The sequence below is a fragment of the Mustela lutreola genome, chromosome 6 (genome assembly GCF_030435805.1).
Source record: "Mustela lutreola isolate mMusLut2 chromosome 6, mMusLut2.pri, whole genome shotgun sequence".
In the NCBI taxonomy this organism is placed as follows: domain Eukaryota; kingdom Metazoa; phylum Chordata; class Mammalia; order Carnivora; family Mustelidae; genus Mustela; species Mustela lutreola.
In genome coordinates, this window is record NC_081295.1 from 14,003,338 (window position 1) to 14,027,430 (window position 24,093).

General features: G+C 35.4%; 1 protein-coding gene across 1 annotated transcript; it reads right to left on the bottom strand.

Annotated features, from left to right (window-relative positions):
• Positions 1-1,754: 1,754 nt before the first annotated feature.
• On the bottom strand, positions 1,755-23,759 carry MYCT1 (MYC target 1). The gene is given in 3 exon segments (XM_059176731.1): positions 1,755-2,811; positions 23,560-23,656; positions 23,658-23,759. Coding segments are annotated over 3 exon segments (711 nt in total). The 3' UTR covers positions 1,755-2,299.
• Positions 23,760-24,093: the final 334 nt, after the last annotated feature.

Consider the following 24,093-nt stretch of genomic DNA (forward strand, 5'->3'; position numbering starts at 1 on the left):
ACCAAAGTAAATATAAGATATTCAGATATTCACAGGTCACTCACATAAACTGTGAATCAAAACTGACATCAGTTTAATTTTATTTCATAATCAACTAAACATTTCAAATTAAACAGATACAAGTTAAAAAGTCCCTAGTTTTTGTTTTAATGACACATTTCATAAATTGCACAATATTTATAAAATATTCATTTTGACTATTCCATAACTTGGGGAGAGGGGTGGCAACAATTCTGCCAGATGGTTAAATTCAGCAGAAGATACTCCCATTTTCCTAATTTGAGAGATAGAAAGCAACTTTTATTCCCAATATAAATTCTAGACAAAAACCATACATTTGGCTTACTTCTCATATTAAACATTAAGGATGATGATATGCAAGCAAAAGATAGCCTTGTTACTAAGTTAATGCTCTCCTGAAATCTTACATGGCTATATGACAATTGCTGAATTTGTTAAAAACCAACTTACAACAAATTGGTTATCTTGTAAACCATTCGTTCGTTCTTTCTTTCTTTCTTTCTTTCTTTCTTTCTTTCTGTTACATTAGAGAGCATCATTCTATAGGCATCATTAAGAATACTTGTCCTTAAGGAACAATGGAAAATATATGCTAAATACAAATATTAAAGAAAAGGCTATACACAATCTCTCACTACATAGAAATTATTACATTCTTGAGCCATATATAGACACAATATCTGTGAGCACTGCATTACAGAAACCAAAGTGAGAGTACATTTTTCTTCACTAGAAATCCCAATATTCAGAGAAATAAACGAACAGCAAAATAAGCTTGCTAGTCACTATATCAGCTATGAACCACAGGCCTTTTGAATAATACCGCAGTGAATGCGTGTCCATAAGTGAAAAGGGGTAGTCACAGGCATTTGCCACTGAAGCCCTCCAGCACCCATATTTGGGAATGTACCTTTCTTTATAAGGGTGGCTTTCTGAGGAAGCAGACTCGTTAAGTAACTGTCTGCACCAAGGACCATATGACATGGTCTAATCATTGTACAAAGACTGTTCATAGGATCTGAGGTTGAAATTCATGAGAAAGCACACAAGGGATGATGCCTGATGAGTCAATCCAGGAAGGAGAATTCTTCAAGGCTATAACCTGTATTTCATGACAGATTCTCTCCCTACGGACCATTATTTGTTTGCTTGTAAAGTTCTAGGAGAAAGTCCCTAGATAAAGTGCTTTCCCAATTGCTAGATTTAGATCTAAGAAATACAATTTATCCCTTAGGAAAAATGTAAGCTCAGTGTTGAAGTTTGTTTTTAGGTCAATGAATTGGATTTGCTGTTGTTTTCTAACAACATAACTGCAACAGTGGAGAAAAGTTAACACCTTTCAGTAAAGCCATGGGTTTTGCCTCAGTGATATAGGTAACAATTCTTGGGAAAGGCACAAAGAGGCGGGGGGGGGGGGGGTAAGTGTCAAAACTAAAGTGTTCTGGGGCACCCGAGTGGCTCAGCGGGTTAAGCCTCTGCCTTCAGCTCAGGGCAGGATCTCAGGGTCCTGGGATCGAGTCCCCCATCAGGCTCTCTGCTCAGCAGGGAGGCTGCTTCTCCCCCTCTCTGCCTGCCTCTCTGCCTACTTGTGATCTCTCTCTCTCTCTGTCAAATTAAAAAACAAACAAACAAACAAACAAACTGAAGTGTTCTGTAACAGCCACAGAGATTCCCTTTCTTCGCTTGGTCCCCATACCTCTCAAAAATGAGTCCCATGAAAGAAACTTAAAATCTCTGTTTTGTCACTTTTATGCTCATATAATCCATTAAAAATCCAGGTTTGTCAGATGATTCATGTCATTCTAAAGACAGTAAAATTAGAATTCCTTAGGATGGGTTTATTTTTAAAAAGTGACATAGTGACTTTTTTCCCTTTATAGTCACATCAGACAGTGGATGAGGATTGTAAACCACAAATATCTGAAGTTTTAATTATTTTTGTCTAAAATATATATATATGTGTATACACACACATATATTCTGTATCACAGCTGAGTCTTAGGTAAGAATCACTGTCTTGAATAACCTTCACGTTGAGCTCAAAATACATAAATAGATAACTATTTGGAAAATACCACTATTTTGTGAGTCACGAGGAAGGAAAACACGTATTCAAAGAAACTATGATTTACATTGTAATGTCCAACTTAGGAAGCGTGAACTCAGCTCGGCAACTCGTGAGCTGTTTGGACCACGCGCTCCTAATTCCGTTTTGCCTGGTTGCAATTTTGTGTCAGTAAAAGACAAGTAAAGGAAGAAACAAACCAAAGCACGGTCCTCAGGAATCTGGGAACGCCTTTATAATCGACTCATAGGCAGGGGGCGGCGGTGTGGAAAAGCCCATGCGGAGGCTGTGACTGGACCAGTGGAAATCAGGGCGGCCCAGACTGTGCGAAGCGCTGGCGGCGGGAACCGTGCTGCGGGCCGGCAGCGTCATCAGCTGACTGTCCGTTTCCACGGGGAGTGGGGGACTCTGCAGAAAGGGGTGGAAAGTGGAAGCCCGGAAGCTTGATTTTCTTGGAAAGGAATTTGCTTGCTCCAGGGAAGCTTGTCGCTGGAAGGTGAGGCTGGCCAGGCTGAGGTTACTCCGCCGTTCGCAGCCACTGTGGCGGTAAAACCCAGTTCTGTTGAGGCCGTGGTGGTAGGAAGACCTCGATCGCCGGCTGGAGCTCCACTGCGAGATGGGGGCGCTGGCTCTTCTTCGGGACAAGCAAACAAACAGAGCCCAGATAAATCCTGCGATGATGAGCACAATTGCAATGGACACTGTGAAGGACGTTAGGACATCCTCTGAAACAAACAAGCAAAAAAAAAAAAAAATCAAATAGGTAATTTAATTTGTAAATAGGCATTCCATGAAAAACACAAGGCAAAGCACAAATAGCAACTTTGGAACGTGTGCTCTGTTGAAACATTCTGAATTAGGGAACTAAAAGACAGTGCTAGACGCATATGAATATCAGCTGATATGTTTGCATTCTTTAAAGCAAAATGATAGAAAATGACATGTTTAGCAGTAGCATTCCCGTTGCTTATGCTATTTTCTCACCTAAAGAAATAAATAATAAAAATAGTCTTTTCTTTAAAGGCTGTTCTTTAGTTCATACATTTTTATAAGGCTGCAAATACAGTCCAAATTTCCTTTTGAGTTATAGCGGTAACAAGGCGCCAGAAATTGATAAAGGATTTTGTAGTCAAATTGGACTTTGCTTTTTCCTGTCTGCTTTCATCGACCCCAGTGATGTCTTCCACCTGCGGGCTTCATGATGTCTCACTTCCTATCCTGCTTCTGAGAAGGAAGTGATGAGCTAGAACCATCTGGTTGGCTGACTGATTTATGTTTGATTTCCTGAGCTCCGGGACTGTACCCTGTATCTCTGACTCACTGACGGCATGACCTATGCAGACTCCTGTGCTCTTTCTTGGACCACCAGTTCCAGGTCATGCTGCTGTCATGCCCTCATTGTGCTAAAGAAATTTTTATCTCCTGAATCCACAGAATCTCTGCTATACATCAGTATCCTTCAATTCACAGAACTTGTACTTGTCCAGATTTCCTGTTCAGGGGCAGGGGAGTTGTTTTCCCAAAATGGAAATTCTAACTTACTGTTTCTTGTGAACTGAAAGCATATTTTTGAGAAAAGCTTCATAGCAGAGCCACTGTGCTGAATGTAAAGAAACTCTGGATGTTAGAAAACCCATTCAGCCTTATAATTCACATTTCCCTACCCTCCACTCCGTGATCTAACCCACTCTCCCAAAGCCTGCCTTTTTCTCTGAAACTCTGTTCCTTTCCATCTATTTTTCTTTCTGCCTAGACACGAGTTTTAAATTTCTTTCTGAAAAACCTATTTTTCAAGATTCATTTCAAGTACTGCTTTTTGGATAAAGACTCAAGTTTCTGTCTTCTGTCTTCTACTTAATGTTAAGAGGGAAGCTGTCTTATCTAATTGCTCATCTAGGGATTCTGCATGGAGATGACCCTGGACTGGAAATTAGCTAAGCCGGGTTTTGAGAGTGGGAAAGCAAGAAAAGGGATACACGTGCTTTGAAGTTCCTCCCATCAGGAGGTAGAGTCTATTTTCTACCCCTCAAAGCTGGGCCAGCTTCACCCCTTGCTTTGGCCAGTAAGAGGGGATGGACATGAAACAGCAAAATGAAGACTAAGCTTCAAGAGGTCTTTCAGCTTCTGCCCTTGATGCTCTTGGAAGCCCTGTAACTGCCAGGCATCTGAACAAGCCCAGCCTACTGAGGACGAGAGACACATTGGACCAGTTACCACTATTGCCCTGGCCAACAGCCTGCTACCTCCAAACACATGAAGGGGTCATCCTAGATAATTCAGTTGTTAACCACACAACTGACTGTGGCCCATGAGGGAAAACCAGTAGAAAACCTATGAAGCTGATCCCAGTCCAAACTCCTGACCCACAGAATTGTGAACTAAATAAATGATATTTTTAAGCTACTATGTTTTGGGGTACTTGGTTCCACAGAAAAAGCTAACCAATTCAGAGTTCTCAAGTCAGCTTTATCACTAACATATAGTGTGATATTTAGGAAATTTGTTTGGACTCCTTAGCTTTTAAATGAGAAAGTTAGATTTTATGAATACCAAGGGTTTTTGTTTTTTTTTTCAGTTTTCTGTTGTAATCTAGGGTAATATATAGAAAATCTGTAATACAGAAATAGCAAAACCAACCAATGTTAATAAATACAGGGAGGGAAAGTGAGCCATAATTTTTCTTCATATAATTACAGTACAATGCAATTTATGAGACCAAACAATCATACATAAGAAAAATCATTGCTCCTTTATATTAGTATATATTTGGTGTTCCTACACTTTATATTGTCACATTTATCTTCTGTGTCCAGACTACGTATGTTTTGTTCTACTTTCACAAATACTTATATCAAATTCTTCTGAAACAGTTGATTATATCAAATCTAAACAATAAATTTTTTACAATAGGGAGATGACTTCCTAATTACAAGATGACTTAGAACAGCTCTGCTAAACCAATTACTGTCCTTCCAAAATGTATCTCATAAAAATAATATTGACTCGGCCTTCAAATGCAACCTCTTGCAACAGGCTTTATCTGGAAAAAGCAAATAAAGAATAAATACAGTCAGAAACTAAAATCAGACTTACTGGTTATATAGTAACATTCAAATTTAACTTGTAACTATCAGTGCTCCAAATATTTGGAAACTGAAAAGGAAGTTGTAGGAATTTTGGATTGCCAAGACAATGTCAGCCATGTGAATCAGGATTTCCCAATATTTCTTCTGAAAACAAGATGCATGAATAGAACTATACAAAACCCAGGCCTTCAGCATAATTAGACGACAAAGACCATCCAAATTTCAAGTTACCTAGAAAGTAAACTGATAAAACAGGTACCAGTACATTCTCCTCCATGCTTCTACCTCAAGTCTTCACTGAGAGGAGTGACAACTTCAGAAAAAGTGTGAATATAACAAAAACATACTCTGTTCTCTGAAGGAAACAACTATAGTAAAGTGACTAATAGATGTACGCAGGAACATGAGGAAGCAGGCTTGGAAAGTAATCCTTCCCGAGGAAGAAGAGGATAAAGTGTGCAGTCAAAAGATTACATCATGTAGGATTCCATTTACAGGAAATGTCCAGAATGAGGAAAACTAGGGCAAAAGCAGATTAGTGATTGCCTAGGGCAGGTGCGTGGGGTGGAAAGGAATGGGAGGGGTTGCTAACAGCCAGAGGTTTCTTTTTGAAGGATAGAATGTTCTCAAATTAGATGGGTGTGATGGTCACATAATTCTGTGACTATAAAAAAACATTTAATCATATCCTTTAAATGGGTGAATTATATAAGATGCGAATTATGTCTCAATAAAGGTGAATTATGTCTCAATAAAAAAAATTATGTTTTTCTGTTAAAAACTGAAAAAGAAAAGGAGAGGTGCTTTTTGGAAACCACACAATGAAGAAGAGAAGAGGGGAAAATTTAGGATCTTTCAAGATAAAAAAAAAAAAAAAAATTAGGAAAAAAGGACACATAATTCCTCCCCACCTCCATCCTTTAAAAATAAAAGTCCACCAATAAAAACATACCCTGCTGCACGGAGGAAAGAAGGAACCTGAATGATTCCTGGGACTTTGACATGGGCAGGTGAGAGTGGATACGAATATCATTCATCCAAACCGGGGAGAAATGTCAGGTTATGGAACAAGGCGAAGTTGGTATTGGAAGATGCTAAACTTGAATGCCCTTGAGATACTCATTTGGAATTAGGGTTACATAAATATGGAGCTTAAAGAGAAGCAGAACTGGGACTCTCCGTGCTCCAGGAGACTTTCTGCCATCCATGGAAAGCACTTTGACTAAAAGTAAGAGTGCATTTATAGAAGTGAGTTGAGAATAGACTTCCAGGAAAATCACAGTTTAACAGGTGGCAGAAGTAAAAAAGGCAACAAAGAAGGACAAATTTGGGAGGTTTGAGGACACAAAACAATATGCTAGCGCTGAATCCAAGAAGAGAATTTTAGGACTAAGTAAGTCCTGGCTACATGCCCCAAAGACATTTATCTATTAATTTGTTTAACATATAAAGCACCCACTAGATACCAAGTAATGCTAAGTTTATTGGCAAGTCTTAGCTTTGGTGGAGTTTTCTACATTCTGTGAGACTTTCTTCAAGTCTTATGCAGACTTATATAGATTAATCTATAAGAAAAATGTCCTTGAAACCTGAAGTGAGAGTGCTGTGGGCCTCAATGCCCAGAGCAGATTGAAGTCAGATGATGGAAAGTCATGAGTGCCTCTCCAGAAAGTTCAGTCTCTCTGCTCAGGCAAGACAAGCAAAACAGAGGGTTAAGCAAAGCGACCCATTAGGAAGGACAGAATATAGAGCTAGTAGCAATAAATGAGATAGACCCAGGCCCAGAGCAGGGTGGATAGTAAAACAAGTCTGGACATGCCTGCCATGCTTCAGATATGCAATAGTAATAATGACTTAGTCTGGGAAGTGACAGTAAAAATAGGAAGGGAAAAAGTTGGTCATGAGAGACCCAAGTCAAAAGAATCTAAAAATTATTCCAAAGTATTATACTTTCTAATGCACTAGAAATAAGACATGGTCGGGGGCAGTGGGGTTGAAAACTGAGGTACAGAGAATTCTGCTCCTAAGATCTCAACTATGATGTTATATTCTAGCAGAAACTTGATAATCAGATTAAACCATAATGTTTTAGGAAGTGTTAAGTATCTGCTCACTTTATGATACTTATATGCCTTTACTACTTTATGTAAGTTTATAACAGAATAGATTTGCTCATTTTTATTTGTTATTGTGATCATTAACATTAAATTTCCATTAAGATTTGGTCACTTGTAATGGCTACATAAATTCTATACTTCATTGAAAAATGTTTTAATTGCTCTAGAAAATAAATAAAAATCATGAACTACTCAAATATTTCATAGAACTAAGTCCTTCGTCTTCTTTTCAAATGAGTCCAGGCAATTTACAAAATTTGGCACTTTGGTTTAAGAAAAGAAACTAATTTTACCTGACTTCGGTGAGTTTTTGGCAATCTTTGTTTCTGTAAGATATATTGCATATAATTTGAATAATTCCTCATTGTGTGTATGGTTTTTTGTTAAATATTTTATTTATTTATTTGACAGAGAGAGAGAGAGAGAGATCACAAGTAGGCAGAGAGACAGGGAGAGAGAGAGGGGGGAAGCAGGCTCCCTGCTGAGCAGTGAGCACGATGTGGGGCTCGATCCCAGGACTCTGAGATCATGATCTGAGCCGAAGGCAGAGGCTTTAACCCACCCAGCCACCCAGGTGCCCCCTTCATTGTGTGTTTTTAAGTGATCAGTCATCCTTGGAAAAGTTTATTTATAATTTATACCCCAGAGAAACCATGAGTTAATTATGATGAGAAACACTTGAATCAAAGAGTCTGAACAAAATCACTCAGAAATATTATCTTCCTATTTAGAATAATGAGTGAATAATAAACTCCAGTTCATCCAAATATTTTATTTTTGAATAGGAAAATAATGCATTAGGTACAGACCTAGTAGGTAAACTATAAGTTCCTTCTAAATTTGGACCAAATTTAAAACCCCAGAAAGTTTGAATCAAAGCTTTAGGAAATTTTTGATATTTGGAAGAATATAATTTATATAAAAAATGAAACCCTGTTTTTATTTCATTATTTTGTAAAACACTATAGAATGTTTGGGGAACCTGGGTGGCTCAGTAGGTTAAAGCCTCTGCCTTCTGCTCAGGTCATGGTCTCAGGGTCCTGGGATGGAGCCCTGCACTGGGCTCTCTGCTCAGCAGGGAGCCTGCTTCCTCCTCTCTCTCTGCCTGCCTCTCTACCTACTTGTGATCTCTCTCTGTCAAATAAGGAAATAAATAATCTTAATAAAAAATTTAAAAACTACTATAGTATGTTTCTAATTTAATTAATTTATAGGTCACAAGCACTACTTTTCATGCATTATATCACATAATTCCCACACAACCCCATAATGGAAATACTTTATTTCTTAAGTTCATTGTCAGAAAAAGTAATCTAAAATGAAAGTGAAGAATTTAAAATGCATAAAAAGATATCAATTTATACCAGGTTTTTTTCAAAGATTTTATTTATTTGAGGGGAGAGAGCATGAGCAGGGGGAGGGACAGAGGGACAAGCAGGTCCCTGCTGAGAGGGGACCCCAACACAGGGCTTAATCCCAGGATCCTGAGATCGTGACCTGAGCCAGAAGTCTGATGCTTAACTGACAGAGCCACCCAGGCACCCCAATTCAATACTAGATTTGGCAACCTGTTACAAACAGAAATATATGGGGAAATTGTGCTAAAGCAGTATTATGCATTCTATACATATATTCTCCAGGATCAACAGCCTCTACTGGAGAATTTTAAATATAAACTTCAGATACAGAATTACAGATAAAGGTTTGCAGCAAAAACTAACTCTTAGAAATGTCTTTGCTCTGAATCCCAACTTTATTGATATTGAAATAGTGTCTAAAGTTTATGTGATAGAACTAAGTTAGTGTATTTTAATAACTGAATACTGACAACTAGCACTGATCAGGGGACTATTGCTTTTACTTATGTATGACGTAAAATGCGAAGACAAATACTCGTTTGCAAAGTATATGCCCCTGCTTTTATGTATAAAGCAATGTAAACACTGGAGTCTGATTGAGAATTCTAAATATTTCAGGATACAAGCAGATATAACATATGATATTAAAGAGATACATTCACTTCATTTCAACTAAATGGAGATAAAACTAGAATCCTGAAAGAGAAAATAGATTCAGTTATCCAGTAAAGAAGCATTTAAGGGTTCCAGGAGTTTCTATGCAAGGCTTCAGTGTTTATACCCTTTGAGGTTCTCTATCACTGTCTCTCCTAACAAATAAACTGTTCCTAATGGTTTCTCTTTACTGAAAAATAGCATAAGGTTCTGTTTCAAGAAAAAAAAAATTAGAAACTTTTAAAATGTAGATTCAAAGTAAAATAATGTCTTCTCTATTAAATTGAGAAAATTAGCAAAAGCAACCAAAAGACATGGAGTAAGAAATAGATTTCCGTGCCAGGTCACTGTTTGATTTCCAAAATACATTATTCTGACATAAGAAAACAAGAGTAACATTTAAACTCCAGTAGACCAGTGGTTAAAGAGTATGTTCAACCATCAAAATCTTCTTAAGTGAAAAATTTCAGTTTTGTGGGTAAAAGGATTATTTTGGTGACACTAGAACTAGAACAGTATTTCTAGGAGAGCAATCTGACAAGAAATCTATTTTAAATGATGATTCTTTATGGCTACATAATATTTATATATAGTATTATAATATTTATGATATTATAATGCTAAATATAATATTTAAGATGGTAGAGCTATCATCTGTGCCATCATATAAAGTACCACTAAATATATTTAATAAAATATTAAATATAGTATTTAACATGGTAGAGCTATATTATCTATAACATTTAAGATACTATAATATTAAATATAAGAAAACAATCTAGGGACACCTGGGTGGCTCAGTTGGTTAAGCAGCTGCCTTCAGCTCAGGTCATGATCCCAGCGTCCTGGGATCGAGTCCCACATCGGGCTCCTTGCTCGGCAGGGAGCCTGCTTCTCCCTCTGCCTCTGCCTGCCATTCTGTCTGCCTCTGCTCGCTCTCTCCTCTCTCTCTCTGATAAATAAATAAAAATCTTTTAAAAAAATCAATCAATCAATCAATAAAAAATTTTTTAAAAATTAAAAAAAAAGAAAACAATCTAAATTTGGGGAAATGGTAGGCAGGATAGGTAATAATGACTCAAAATACCATATTACTATTGTAAGTAGACTATCTAGGGTTATATAGATACCTGAAAAAGATTAAATAATAAACTTTAAATATACATGACAATCATGAAAACACTATATATACATTAATAATAAATGAGTTACATTTTCAATGAATATAAAATAAGATGGAGCTTACAAAACTTATAAAAATAACATTTAAAAAACCATACTCCTTTTGATATGGATTTGCTTAATTTTCATTGTTCAGTTGGTGCATGTACCATGAAAATGGCTTCCTAAACCATAAAGTCAGTCAGATCTCTGTTTAGAAATTATCGTACTAATTCTTATGCCATTGCTCTACGTGCAGAATTTTTTAATAGTTACAAATGTTAGTAATGACATGAGTCTCTAAAACTTGCTGAACTACTGGTAAAAAGCTTGTCTTGTTAAGCTCCTTTAAATAACAAAACTGCAAAAACAAGTGGGAAAAGCAATCAGAAAGAAATGCCAAGTCATGTGTTTTTTAAATTTTTTATTAACTTTAATTAACATACAGTGTTATGTTAGTTTCAGGTGTACAGTGTAATGATTGAACAATTCTATACATTTCTCAGTCTTCATCAAGGTAAATGTCTTCTTAATACCCTTTATCTGTTCGAACCATAATTTTTAGTATAGCCTGTTTCAGAATGGTCTTTCATAGGGATTTTTTAAAAATTTAACTGGAGTTAATAATTTTTCTGAATCGAACTAGAATCAAGAAAATATATGATGAAAACAGAATCTATTGGCTTTACAGCTTTAAATCTTTCATATATATAATTCCATTCTGGCAGATTTTGGTAATAAATTTTGGAAACCTTTTTTTCTTTTTTTTTTTTTTAAGATTTTATTTATTTATCTGACAGACAGAGATCACAAGCAGGCAGAAAGTCAGGCAGAGAGAGAAAGGGAAGCAGGCTCCCTGCTGAGCAGAAAGCCCAATGTGGGGCTCGATCCCAGGACCCTGAGATCATGATCTGAGCCGAAGGCAGAGGCTTTAACCCACTGAGTCACCCAGGTGCCCCCGGAAGCCTTTTTTCTAAAGGTACTATTAAAAAAATGTACCTGAAAAATACAATGGCTCAGATATTTTTCTTAAAGCACATTTTGCCTTCTTATTTATCAATAATCTTAGGGGAGGAAAAGTTAGCCATAATTTTATGGTTGGTTTTCCTTTTCATATAATTATAATATAATGCAATTTATGAGACCAAAACAATTATGCTTAAAAATTCAGGCCTAAAAATTCAGGTCTTCCTTTGAAAACAAAAGGAACAAATTTTAACATCAGTAAGGTAAGTCATATAAATTAGATATCCTTATCCTGATTTGTAACGTGTGTCTATACAAATAACAAAGGGCTGGTACCTAAATCCTCAATGAATAATAACTCTTTCTACTAATAGTTGTATAACGTACTCAAGTCATTTGACCCTTCCTGACCTAATAATAATGGCCACTATAGTGTCTTTCAATTCCAAGATTCTAATATTGCATCTGGCTTTCAGGACATCAAATCAATGTTTCAGAGGCTGTTCATAGCATTAAAATTTAGTAGAGGTCACCATCTAGTGGTCTTTTATTGAACTGTTCCAGTATCTGAAAGTGATTTTATCAGCGTCAACAGAATGGAACACTGATCAATTCAGGAAACCTTTTGCAATTGTAAGAATTAGAAGCTCTGTTAATATTAAAGCAAGTTCTCCTGTTCTTGGTACTGTAGAGTAATAGGAGGATGGTTCATGCAATAATAAGAATTTTACAAAAATATTCTTAAAATAACAATTTGACAATAATATTTTAGAGAATAACATAATAGAAAACTCAATTAATTATAATAAAGTAAACAAAGACTAAGTATTTTCTATGTGTAGCTTATCTACCAGTAAATCCCATTTGGTTTTTTCCTACAATACATGCAATATTCAACTTTTCTTATCTAACTCTGTTATCTCCCGAGTTCAGTGCCCACCACAGCTGAACTGAAATATTCAGACGGTCTATCTGGTTTTCTTGCTTTTATCATTGCCTTCAGCCCCCAGCAACACTCTATTCTTAATACAGTAGCCAGACTAAACCTTTGAAAATATAAGTCAAATCACATCCGTTTTTTTTCTCCACTTCTCCCAGGGCAAAAGCAAACTTCTAAAAATGTTCTTTAAGTTCCAATTGGACTTTTTCTCAATTATCTGTGTTCATTTTTTACTCTTCCTCTGTCTTCGCTCCATCCACACCATTCCTTAAACACACTGGATGTGCTCCTGACCTAAAGCTTTGACTGGTAATAATCTATTCCTGAAATTCCCTGGCTATGACCAGGGCTAACTTCAAGTTTTCACTCAGAAGTTGCTTTCTTATTTAGGCCTACCCTGATCACCCTATTTAAAATTTCATCTTGTCCCACCTCTGATGCCTAATATGCACTCTTGGTTTCCTTTTCCTTCAAGATTGATAGAAACTAGGCTCAGATACTATATTTTAGAAGTAAATTAGATAGGTAAGCATCATGGGCTATAAAAATGTCATTACAAATGAAAGATAACATAACTTACATCGAGAATGGTTAGAAAAAGCTTGATGAAAGAAATGAGATTTGAGTTGTTTTCTGTGCATGACTGTGGGTCAAATAAACAAAAGCCCGGAAGAATTGTAAGTGGTTTGACTAAAGGCATAGAGTATAAGCCATATTTGAAATATGATTAGTCAACACTATTACTAGAGTACAAAGTGAATTCAAAAGGAAGACTGTAGCACACCTTTTTTATATACATGATTAATTAACCTATAGAAAAACACTGAGAATAATTCAAAGATAAATTTTAAAAATATATTTTTTTAAATCTGTTTGAAGCTATCAAAGACCTGCCAAAACTGCTAACTCATAAGAATAGATTCCAGGAGAAAAAAAAAAAAAAAAAACTCATGTAACAATAATTTATAAAGAGAGGCAAAAAATCTGAGTAGAATTCTATGCAATTTAAGTAGATTTGGAAAACAAAAATTGGAGTTAAGAACTGCCAAGGAAGATGGACTCTGGGAACATTCCAGACACTGAATAGGGCCCCTGCAAAGCTACTCTCTAACAGTGATAGCAATTAAGAGAAAGAGCAGACCTCACCAAGGTCGAAATGCATATCAGATCCAAATACCTATCAGATCAGATTAGAATAAAATGAAATGACCGCAACTAACTCCAGAAGAAAGATTAATTCCTTCTAGAAAAAGATGGTCTTATTCAGGGCCTTAAATTGTTTCTACAATGCCCAAAACAATACTGAGCATAAATAACAAATTACAAGCATTCCAAGAGACCAGATCAAAGGAGCAAAAACTAAGAGAACAAGTATACTATAGAAAAATAACTATAAATTATCAAGATATTACAGTTATCAGACACAAATATTAAGATAACTGAGTTAATATGTTAAAGAAAATACATAACAAGTTGAAAATTTTCAACAAATAATGGAAACCTATAAAAGTAATGAAATAAAAATATCTGATGAAAGTCAGAAGATATTTTAACTGAATTATATTAAAAATATGAAATATTTTTCATATTTGGTGAAATACACCAAAAGCTGTGTGTAGAGGAAAACGTGTAGCTTTAGAGGCATACACGTAAAAAGAAGAAAGGCTGAAAAATCAATGCTATAAGCTTCTATACCAAGAAGCTAACAAAAACAGCTAAATCAAACACAAGTAAAATGGAACACAGTAAATAATTAAAAGAAAGCAGAACGTAATGACATAGAACAAAGAAAAAAAGAAAGAGACAAAGAGGCAGAGTTATCAAAACCAAATGTGGTTTCCATAAAAAAGAAAACCTAATTAAAAATTGATTAACTACTGGTAGGAATGATCAAGATAGGAAGCGGGGAGAAGGAAGGGGAGTGAATTACCAATGTCAGAAATTAAGAAAATGGAATTAGAACAGATTATGTAGGCAGTGAAAACACATGAAGAGAGGATTCCAAGTTAGCTTTTATGGACTGATTTTCCAGGTACAAGAACTAAGCACTGGAAACAACAATGCTTTCCTCCCCCTCAAAAAATCTTACCTAAAGGCAATAAATAAATGATCAAATGTAAGCAGCTCATAGAGAGAAGTTGATGCTTGGAAGACAAGAATACCAAGCAGTAGGCGAATTTCCCAGTTTTCAAGACTTCTAACTAAGGACAGTTTCCAGTCCTAATTATGTCAGCAGGTAAAATACCAATTGAAAACCTACAGTGTTTCCAGGTTGGAGAAACAGTAGACAGAGATTGTGGCAACCAGAGCTGCTTAAATATGAGAGAGAAAGATCTTAGAAAAGAGAATGCCAGCAGAGGATCTCAAAAGTTTATTGATAAGCATTTCCCATATTTACAGCTGACTCCAGAGCCACATCGCATGTTTCAAATAGCACAGCTAGAGAACATCAAAATATTAACTGTCCTAAACTGATACCTGAGTGGCCTTCTAAAAGACAGGCTTTATAGGTTTTTGTAGTTTGAGTTCTCAACAAAGTTATTTGCCTGTGAGAACAAATTGGGGGGGGGGGGAACTCTTCAAGGTAATACAGCAGAATCCAAAGCCTCATTCAAAATGTCCATGATACAGTATAAAAGTACTTAACATATGGGGAAACAAGAAAATGTGACCCATTCTTGGGAGAGAAAGTAGTCAACAAAGACATAGCCTAAAATGACCAGATGTTGGAGTTCACAGATAAAAATTTTAAACTTGTATATTTAGGATCAATGATATGAAGGAAAGCATTCATAATGAATGAAAAGTGGGAAATATTAGCAGAAAATACAAGCTCTATAAAAGAACCAATTGGAGGTATTTGGGTGGCTCGGTTGGTTAGGTGTCTGCCTTTGGCTTGGGTCATGATCCCAGGGTTCTGGTATGGAGACCCACATCAGGCTCCCTCCTCAATGGGGAGCCTGTTTCTCCCTCTCCATCTGCCTGCTGCTCTCCCTGCTTGCACTCTCTCTCTCTCTCTCCCTCTTTCTCTGAAATAAATAATAAAATCTTTAAAAAAGAAAAGAACCAAATGGAACTAAGAATATCAAAAATAAAAAAATTCACTCAATGAATCTAACATTGAATTTAAATGACAGTGAGAAGAGGAGCACCTGTGTGGCTCAGTCAATCAAACATCCAACTCTTGATTTCAGTTTGGGTCATGTTCTCGGGGTCATGATATAGAGCCCCAAGTTGGGCTCTGTGCTCAGCAGGGAATCTGCTTGAGATCCTCAGTCCCTCTCCTTCTGTCCCTCCCTCAATCATGTGTGCATGCGTGTATACGCCCACTCTCTCTCTCAAAATAAATAAATAAAATCTTTTAAAAAAGATAACAGTGAAATGAGTCAGTAAACTTAAAGATAAAATAATAGAAATGATACGATTTGAAAAATAGAGAAAAAAAACATTGGTGGAGGGAACAGAGTCTCTAAGAATTATGAAACAATATAAAAATATTTAATATATGTGTAATTATAGTACCAAAAGCAAAGAAAAGAGAGAATGAAGGTAAAAACTATTCAAAGAAATAAGGCTGAAGTTTTTCAAAGTTAGTGAAAGAAATTAATTTACAGATTCAAGAGTCTCAGAAATACCAAGCAAGAAAAATATATATATATTTGTATATAGAACCATACATACTCAAGTCATAATCAAACAGCTGAAGATCAAAGATAAACTGAAAGCACCCAAATTAAAAATAACAATGTAACAATGAAATATCACTTTCATAAAAACTAATTATTGGACTAACTACTAATCTCTAGTAAGATACAATCATAATTCAAAATAATTAAAAACTAATCAACCCAGAATTGTATATTATGGAAATTATCCTTTAAGAATACTGGTGAAATAAAGAATCTTTCAGGTGTAGGAGAAAAATTCATCCTTAGCAGCTCTAAATTAAAAGCTTTGTTCAAGGAAATCTTTAGCTTGAAGGGAAATAATATCAGATTAAAGACTTAGATCTTCAAGAAGAAATAAAGAACATCAGAAACAGTATCAGTGTAAATAGAAAAGACTATTTTCTTTTATTTTCTTTAAAATAAACACACACACACACACACACACACACACACACACTCAGTAGATAGGTGATACCTAGGTAGATAGATTGGACTTGAAAAATTTTTAATCTGCTCAGCAAAAGACATGTAAGAAAATAAATAAGCAAGCCACAGACAGGTAGAAAACATTTACAAGTATATATATGACAACAGACTCATAACCAGAATATGTGAAGGACTTTCACAGTCAGTAATAAAAAGACCACAAAACAAAACAAAAACAAAGAAAAGGTAAAGAAAGTAAAAGTGGGTCAAAGAAATGAACAGACACTTCTTCAAAATAGATACTGAAAGACGAATAAGCACAATGGAAGATGTTAAATGTCAAGAATCAACATTTTTTTTTTCTGTGAAGACCCTGGTAGCAAATATTTTAGGCTTTAAAATTTATAAAATCAGACAATACATCATATTTGCCTGTAAGTCATACCTTGCCAACCCCTGCTCATCATCATTAGCCATCAGGGAAATACAACTGAAACCACAGTAAGGTAAATACTGACCAGAAAAGCTATAACCTAAAGGGTTAAGAATAAAGAAGAGCTATTGGAAAAGATACGAAAAACTGGAATCTTCATTCATTGTTGTAAAAAGTAAATTGCATAACCACTTTGGAAAAAAGGCTTGACAATTTCTTGTAAAATCAAACATACAGCAACGCAATGACCAGCATTTTTACTTCTAGGAAGTTATCAAGAATAATGAAAACATATATCAACAAGCAACTTTTACAGGAATATCTCTATTACAGCTTTATTCTTAGTAGCCAAAAGAGTAAATACTGTATGATTTCATTTATATGAAGTTCTACCACAGGCAAAACTAATCTGTTCTTAAAAAAAATCAAAATAATGGTTTCTTCTGGGGATGGTGTAGACAGGACTTGACCAGGATGTGAAATTAGGGAACTTTTGGGGTTGGTGATAATATTTACTATGATTGGGGTTTGAGTTACTCAGGTGTGTACATGTTTGTCAAAATTCAGCAAATGTTCATTTATGATCTGTGCACTTCATTATTATTTATTTTACACATTTCATTGTAGGTAAATTTGACCTTAAAGAGAAAAAAAAATAAAAGTATTGAATTCTGATTAATGATATACATACTGATGTAATTAAGAGAAAATATATGGACATCTCCAGTCTGTTTTGACATATAAACTAATATATTGGTGAACTAAAAAAGCATTGTAAAAATGCCAGTGATGGAACCTAAGTGGTAGACTTATGGGTATTCACTGTAAAAACCCCTTATGTATTTCTATATATTTTAACATTTTCATAAGGAAATATTGGAAAAACATATGAGAGAATATCCTGAACAACTTTAAGGCAACATAATTGGAAATTTAAGTGGGAAAATGTTTAGAAAATACAAATTTCCATACCAAATAGAAGAATCAATAGAAAATCTAAGTGATCCACTATTGTTAAAGACGGTGACTCCATCATTTAAAAGTTTCCTATTAAAAATGCTATGCATAGCCCGATGCGGGGCTTGATCCCAGGACCCTGAGATCATGACCTGAGCCGAAAGCAGAGGCTTTAAACCACTGAGCCACCCAGGCGCCCCTGGAGAGACATTCTTAATGGCAGAGTTTGAGCCCCAATATCTAGTAGTACCAGAAGTAAAGCTATCCCTGGGTTTTTCCATTTACATGAATCAATAAATCACTTTTGTTTGTAAACAATTTGAATTGGAGTGATGCAACTTATAATGAATAAAGTCTATATTAACACAGTAAAAAAAAAATGCTATGCATAATTATAATGGAGACTTTTCTAAAGCATTTAAACAAAAAATAATGCCAATCTTGCACAACCTATTCCGGAAAATAGAAATATAGGAAACATTTCCTAACTTGTTTTTTGAGACCTGCATAACATTAATACCAAAATGTAACAAAGCTACCACAAGAAAAGACAATTACAGACAAATTTCTCTTATGAATGTAGATGCAGGAACTCCAAGGTCAGTGTCCTGTTACAGGCTTCTAGGCTCATCCTTACTGAATCATTATCTCTGAGCATGAAGCCCAGTGAGAGATGCATTTTCAAATTTTTCTACATAACTCAGATGCACCAGTTTTATATAGAAGCATCTATAAACACTTATTTTTCAAGCTTTCTAGGTAACTGTGTTAAGGGAAATAATTGGTAGGCTGTTTTAATATGCAATGATGCATACAGGTCCAAGAGTTTTAAAAACAAATTAAAGACATACATATGAAATATAATAGTAAATAATAGTACTTGGAATACAGAGGACATCATTGGGGTGTATATGTCCAGTTTGTAAGCTCACTCTGTCCCCAGTTTCTCTGGAAACATCCTGCTCCCATCTGCTAGGAGTAGACTTTTAAAAGCCAGCTTTTTATCGGCTAAGGAATAGAGTTTTCAGTTTCAGCTACTAGCCAAGGTTTTCTCCCCTTGACACTTGATTCCCCAAGAAATCAATCCACAACCTTTCATCTCTTTGATTACCTTGGAGAGGATCAGTACTGTTAGCAAGCATACATAGAAAAAGAGAAAAACTAACGCTTAAAATTTCTACCTGGATTATTAAATATATAAAACAGAGGAAAGCAAATAAGTAAAAACCTTGAAAACCAGTTGTTTTCCTGTAATTCACTAGACATTTTGAAAGAGATAAGAGTGTTTTGTTTTGTTTGTTGGTTGGAGTTTGAAAATGCTGAGTCTAAAGGACTCAAAAATTTATCTTTTTACCATAAAGTACAGTATTGGGAAAAATGAACCACAGTCTGAGTCCTATCCTTGTCAGTATGGAAGCCTATATAAAATACCATCGTCTACATAGCTCAAGCAATAGACACTTGTTTCTCATAGTCCTGGGGACTTGGAAGTCCAAGATCAAGGTGCCAGCATGGTGTGGGGGCTGGTGAGAACTTCCTAGCTTGCAGGTGACCTCACTTACCTCTTCCTCAGTGCATACTCCCAGAGACTGGGAGAGAGAGCAATCTCTCTTCCTTTTTCTCCCTCAGGCCACTAAACATATCAGGCAGCCCCCATGCTCATGACCTAATCTAAACCTAATTACCTCCCCATCTCCAAATACCATCTGTTGCACTGTCAGGGCTTCAACATATGGATTTGAAGGGGAATGACACAAACATTCAGTGCATAACAAGTCAATTAGCAGAAGCAGTGCAAAAAACTTCTGGAGAGACAAGGAGAAGGGCTAGAAAGTATGTGAGTAGTAAGGGTTTTGGAGAAGCCCTCATCACTCTGTCTCTGTCCATGATGAATTACAGATTGATTTAGAGAATCCCAGAGAAGCTCGTATCCATTCTTAGCTTTCTGTGGTCCAAATGGGGAAGGTGCCAGGCTCCTCTGAGAAACCCTGGGTATCTGATGCACAAAGTAGAAGTGGGGATGGTCGACATCGGAACATCTGAGTCTAGGGTACCTAGAGAAACAGCCCAACCTCAAGAGGCTTTTACAACTTGAGGATTATGGGAGAGCATCCAATATTGTTCTGTACCATTGAGACAGATGGACAATTATCTGAATGAAAGGCAGTAGACCAGAGGGGACATAAAGAAAGGAAAAACCATTCCATTAACAAATGTTGCATGGACCACGGGAGCCAGATTTTTATGGTAAGAGCCCTCAGCAGTGGAGACAAGGAAGAGAAGGGGAATGTCCTAAAGACAGATGCGAACTAGGCATCAGCAGATGTCGTCAAAGACCAGAACTGGATCAAGAATCAGAGGCCCTCTTCTAACAATACCCTTCTTAATATATAACCCCCATCCCCACCCTATGCCCTTTCCAACCTTACAGAAAAATCCTAAGGAAAAGGAAAACAGGGAGATCTGAAGTCATCAAATTCAAAATTATTTTGCCAAATCAGGTTAAACTTTTACACTGACATTCAAAACTTTATACAAATCCGCCTCAAGTCATCACCACTAGGAACATAGTGTGTTTTTGCTTCTGCATATTGGCTGATAATATTTCTTCCAAAATCCCTGAAATTGTCCAACTATGCCTTACTTGTATCACTAACACCTAACCCACTGACTAATATATAGTGGAGGGTCAGTCAATGCTTCAGAGTAAACCAATGAACTGGATTCGGAGATAAGTGAATGAGTTAGTAAATTAATGTAGGGAACATGAGTGACTAAAATGCCCTTCCAAGGATTATCTCTCTCTTTCAACCTTATTTGACTTATAGGAACAGGTAAAGCCTCATTTTTTTCTTCTAAGAAAGATTTTGGGGTCATCTCAGCCATTTTTAAAACACTCATAACAATTGTTGCCATTTTTGCATATATTGTCTTGTGTTGCTCCATAATAAAATAGTCATATATTTATATACATAAGGAGATAGAATCTCTAAGAGTGTGATATTCTTGAAGACAGACATAATACTTGTAAGAATTATTATGAATTAAATGAGATGAATGAAGGCAAGCCCCTGAACCAATAATTCCCCCAATTTTTCACAGTGCAAGCCAAGAGAAAAAAAATGCATGGTGAGACAGGAAGTTCAACCAAAACTATGTTTTCTTTAGGACTCTAAGTATCAAAAAGATAACCAAGGTTAAGGATACATGTGTATCCTTATTATCTTGTTTCATAAAGGCGAGATGCAGCAAACTTCTATAGGTTTTGCTTCTTGCTGCTTCGGTGGTCAATGTTTATAGAGAAGGGAAATGCATTACAGAAAGCAAAAGTGGGAAACACGGTGGTCTTCCGCTGGGTTGTCAGTCTCAAACCAATTTTTTTGCTCCCTCTTGCACTGATTACTCTAATGCTTACACACCATTAAGTAAGTTTTAGTGGGTGATTACCATGAAAATGCAAGCTATTATTATTGGTATTAACCTGGTATCATTATCTTATTTATTAAAGTAAACCAAAAAAAAAAAATCTTATCTGGAAAACTTTTTATATATCCTAAGTGTGTTAAGTTTGAGAAATTTATATGGTTCAATGCACAAGTCTTGCTTTTCTCAACTATTCTTTTTTCTCTAAATTTGAAATGTCAATCAGACAATTGGGGTGCAATAGACAGCACATTGTACTCTATAAGGTTTTCAAAATAATGTATTTGTGGAGTCAGTGATCACAACAGATAACCATTTAGGTACAAAAAATAAAAATATAAAAAGTCAGCATTTATAGCTTAGGAAATTTTTACATGTGGTATATTTACATTCAGATTTTTACATTTTACGCTTAATATTTTTTATCCCAGAAGAAATAATTAAATCTTTCATATTTTTCCCTAAATCATCCCCACTATATCTGTTCAACATATTTGTATTGGTTTTGTTAATGCTTATCAATGTAACACTCCCCTTCCTGGTTTTCAGTATTTCCAACTATTTTCCATTGTATTCACATACTAAGACAAAGAAACAGTAGCAACTGTCTTTGGAACAATGAGTTTTAATTCCTTCTCCAGCACAAATTTTTATATTTAAAAAGAATTCGTTTTTTAGGATTGGCAAATAGACTTCAATTAAGCATTCTCTTATTAATTCAGGTTCATTTTGTAATCATTGTGCGTGTTTCAGTCTGTGGCTAATAATTCCTTTTACTCAAGTAAACTTGAAACTTAACTTCAAATGGTCTGGGAAAAAAACATATCTGGCTTTACCAGGTTAATTTTTACAGAAAGAACTACTTTACTTCTGACTGATTTATACAGTAAAATTTGTAATGATGAATATAGTGTAAACAGACTCTAGCTATGTTCAGTGTGTCTGATACATTCACTTTCTCTATAAATGAAGATGTGTATTGTAAATCATATATATAAGGAAGACATACGTGTGTGTATATTTATATGTATGTATATATATATATAAAACAAATATATAAGGAAGACTTCCATAATTCTAAGACGTATTGTGTGTTGGTGTCTACCTGGAATTACTTATCACCAAAGCTATTCTTTACAATATGCAAACATAACTTACTTTCTTCCTATTTTTTTTAATAATTAGATTAGGATATTCACTAATATCCCTCCTTTCCAGACCTGAAGCAAACACAAAGAGTTGATGGTTAAAAAAAAAAAAAAAAAGAATTCATTCCCTTCATGCACATTCGTATGATGGCGGACAGCTAGGTGAGGTTGTTAGGGATGGTCAACACTGCTATTCACTTTCACTGATAGTTTCCAAAGCATCCTCACAAATCACAAAAGAAAGTATGAAATAGTTCCCTGAGGGAACTTAAAACTTGCTCTGGACTAATAAATAAGACTATTGATCTTTTCAGAAACTCCATTGTCTCCTTTAAAAAAAAATTTTTCTGAATTTAACTGAAATTTCTCCCATTATTTTTAAAATTTCCCTGAATCCAAGAATAGTTACCTATTTTACATCTTAGCCCTTCTTCCCTAGGCCTTCCCTTCTTTAGCCTTGAAAAACTAGTTATTTCAACCTCAGCTTTACCTTGCTGTTGATGCCTAACTAACTAGTAGCTGTGTCTGAACTCAGCCAAAAAATACTTTTATATTGCTTCTTTTTCCCCCTGTGATAGTTTTCCTTTTAATATTATATGTGATGTTGTTTCCAGTGAACTTTTTGTACTAAACTTTTTCTTCGTCTAATTTTATAAGATTCCTTATTTTATCTGTGTCATCACACTCCTGAAGTATAGATTTCGCTATTTTGACTCACTTTGGAAATTAAAGAGTATAACATTGACAGAGTAAGCTAAAGGAACCTCTATTCTTGATTTCATTAATATAATACATATAATTTATAACCTTAAGACAAATAAAACTTAATTTTCCAACAAAACCCACATTATCATATTCTAAACAATTATTTCCACCTTTTATTTTTCTCATTTTTATTCTCAGTATTTCCTAATTATATTTTTAACACCAGCCAAAATCTGTACATGTTGCCCAGATTCTTCTTGAGTGTCCTCATAACCCACTTTAAAGATATTTTACATGAATATACTTATTATAATAATAATCAGTTTATGGTAAACAAAATGTCTCAGAGATTTTCAATGTTTTAATAAATGATGCAGTATATTTTCTGCATCCTAATTTTAAATTAAAAACAGTTAAAGAAAATATCTTACCCCAAAAGTTTTCTGGCCATGGACTCCCTAAACTTGTTGTGTTATTAGCCATAATATCCACAAGAAATAGAAGAGACAGAAGAAAAAAAGAAAGAAAGAAAAGCCAGTATGTCCAAAAGAAGCACTTTGATTCTATGTCTTTGTGGCTCAGCAAGAGAAAAATAATTTTCACACAACCCCTCATATACTTGTGTTTGCATAAAAGGAAACAAGTGTATCATGTTTCCTGCTTTTATACTCAAATTAGCAACTGTTTTTCTTATCTTGGAATTCCACATGGTTCCTGAGACATGATACAATTTCCTTCTCGTCATTTCCTCAACTAAATTACTAAGGTTCTTCCTCTGGGCCACCTCCAAACTGCTTTTGGGGTAAGAGGCTCCTTTTCTTGTTCCTTTTCTAACTCCTACTGACATACGTAGGAAGATTCCAAACTCTTAGCTGCAGCACTCTGGGCTAAATTTATGTAGGATAGAGAAAGAGTCCACTTCCAACACTTGACAAGTAGATTTGTACAGTAAGTTGAGAAGGATG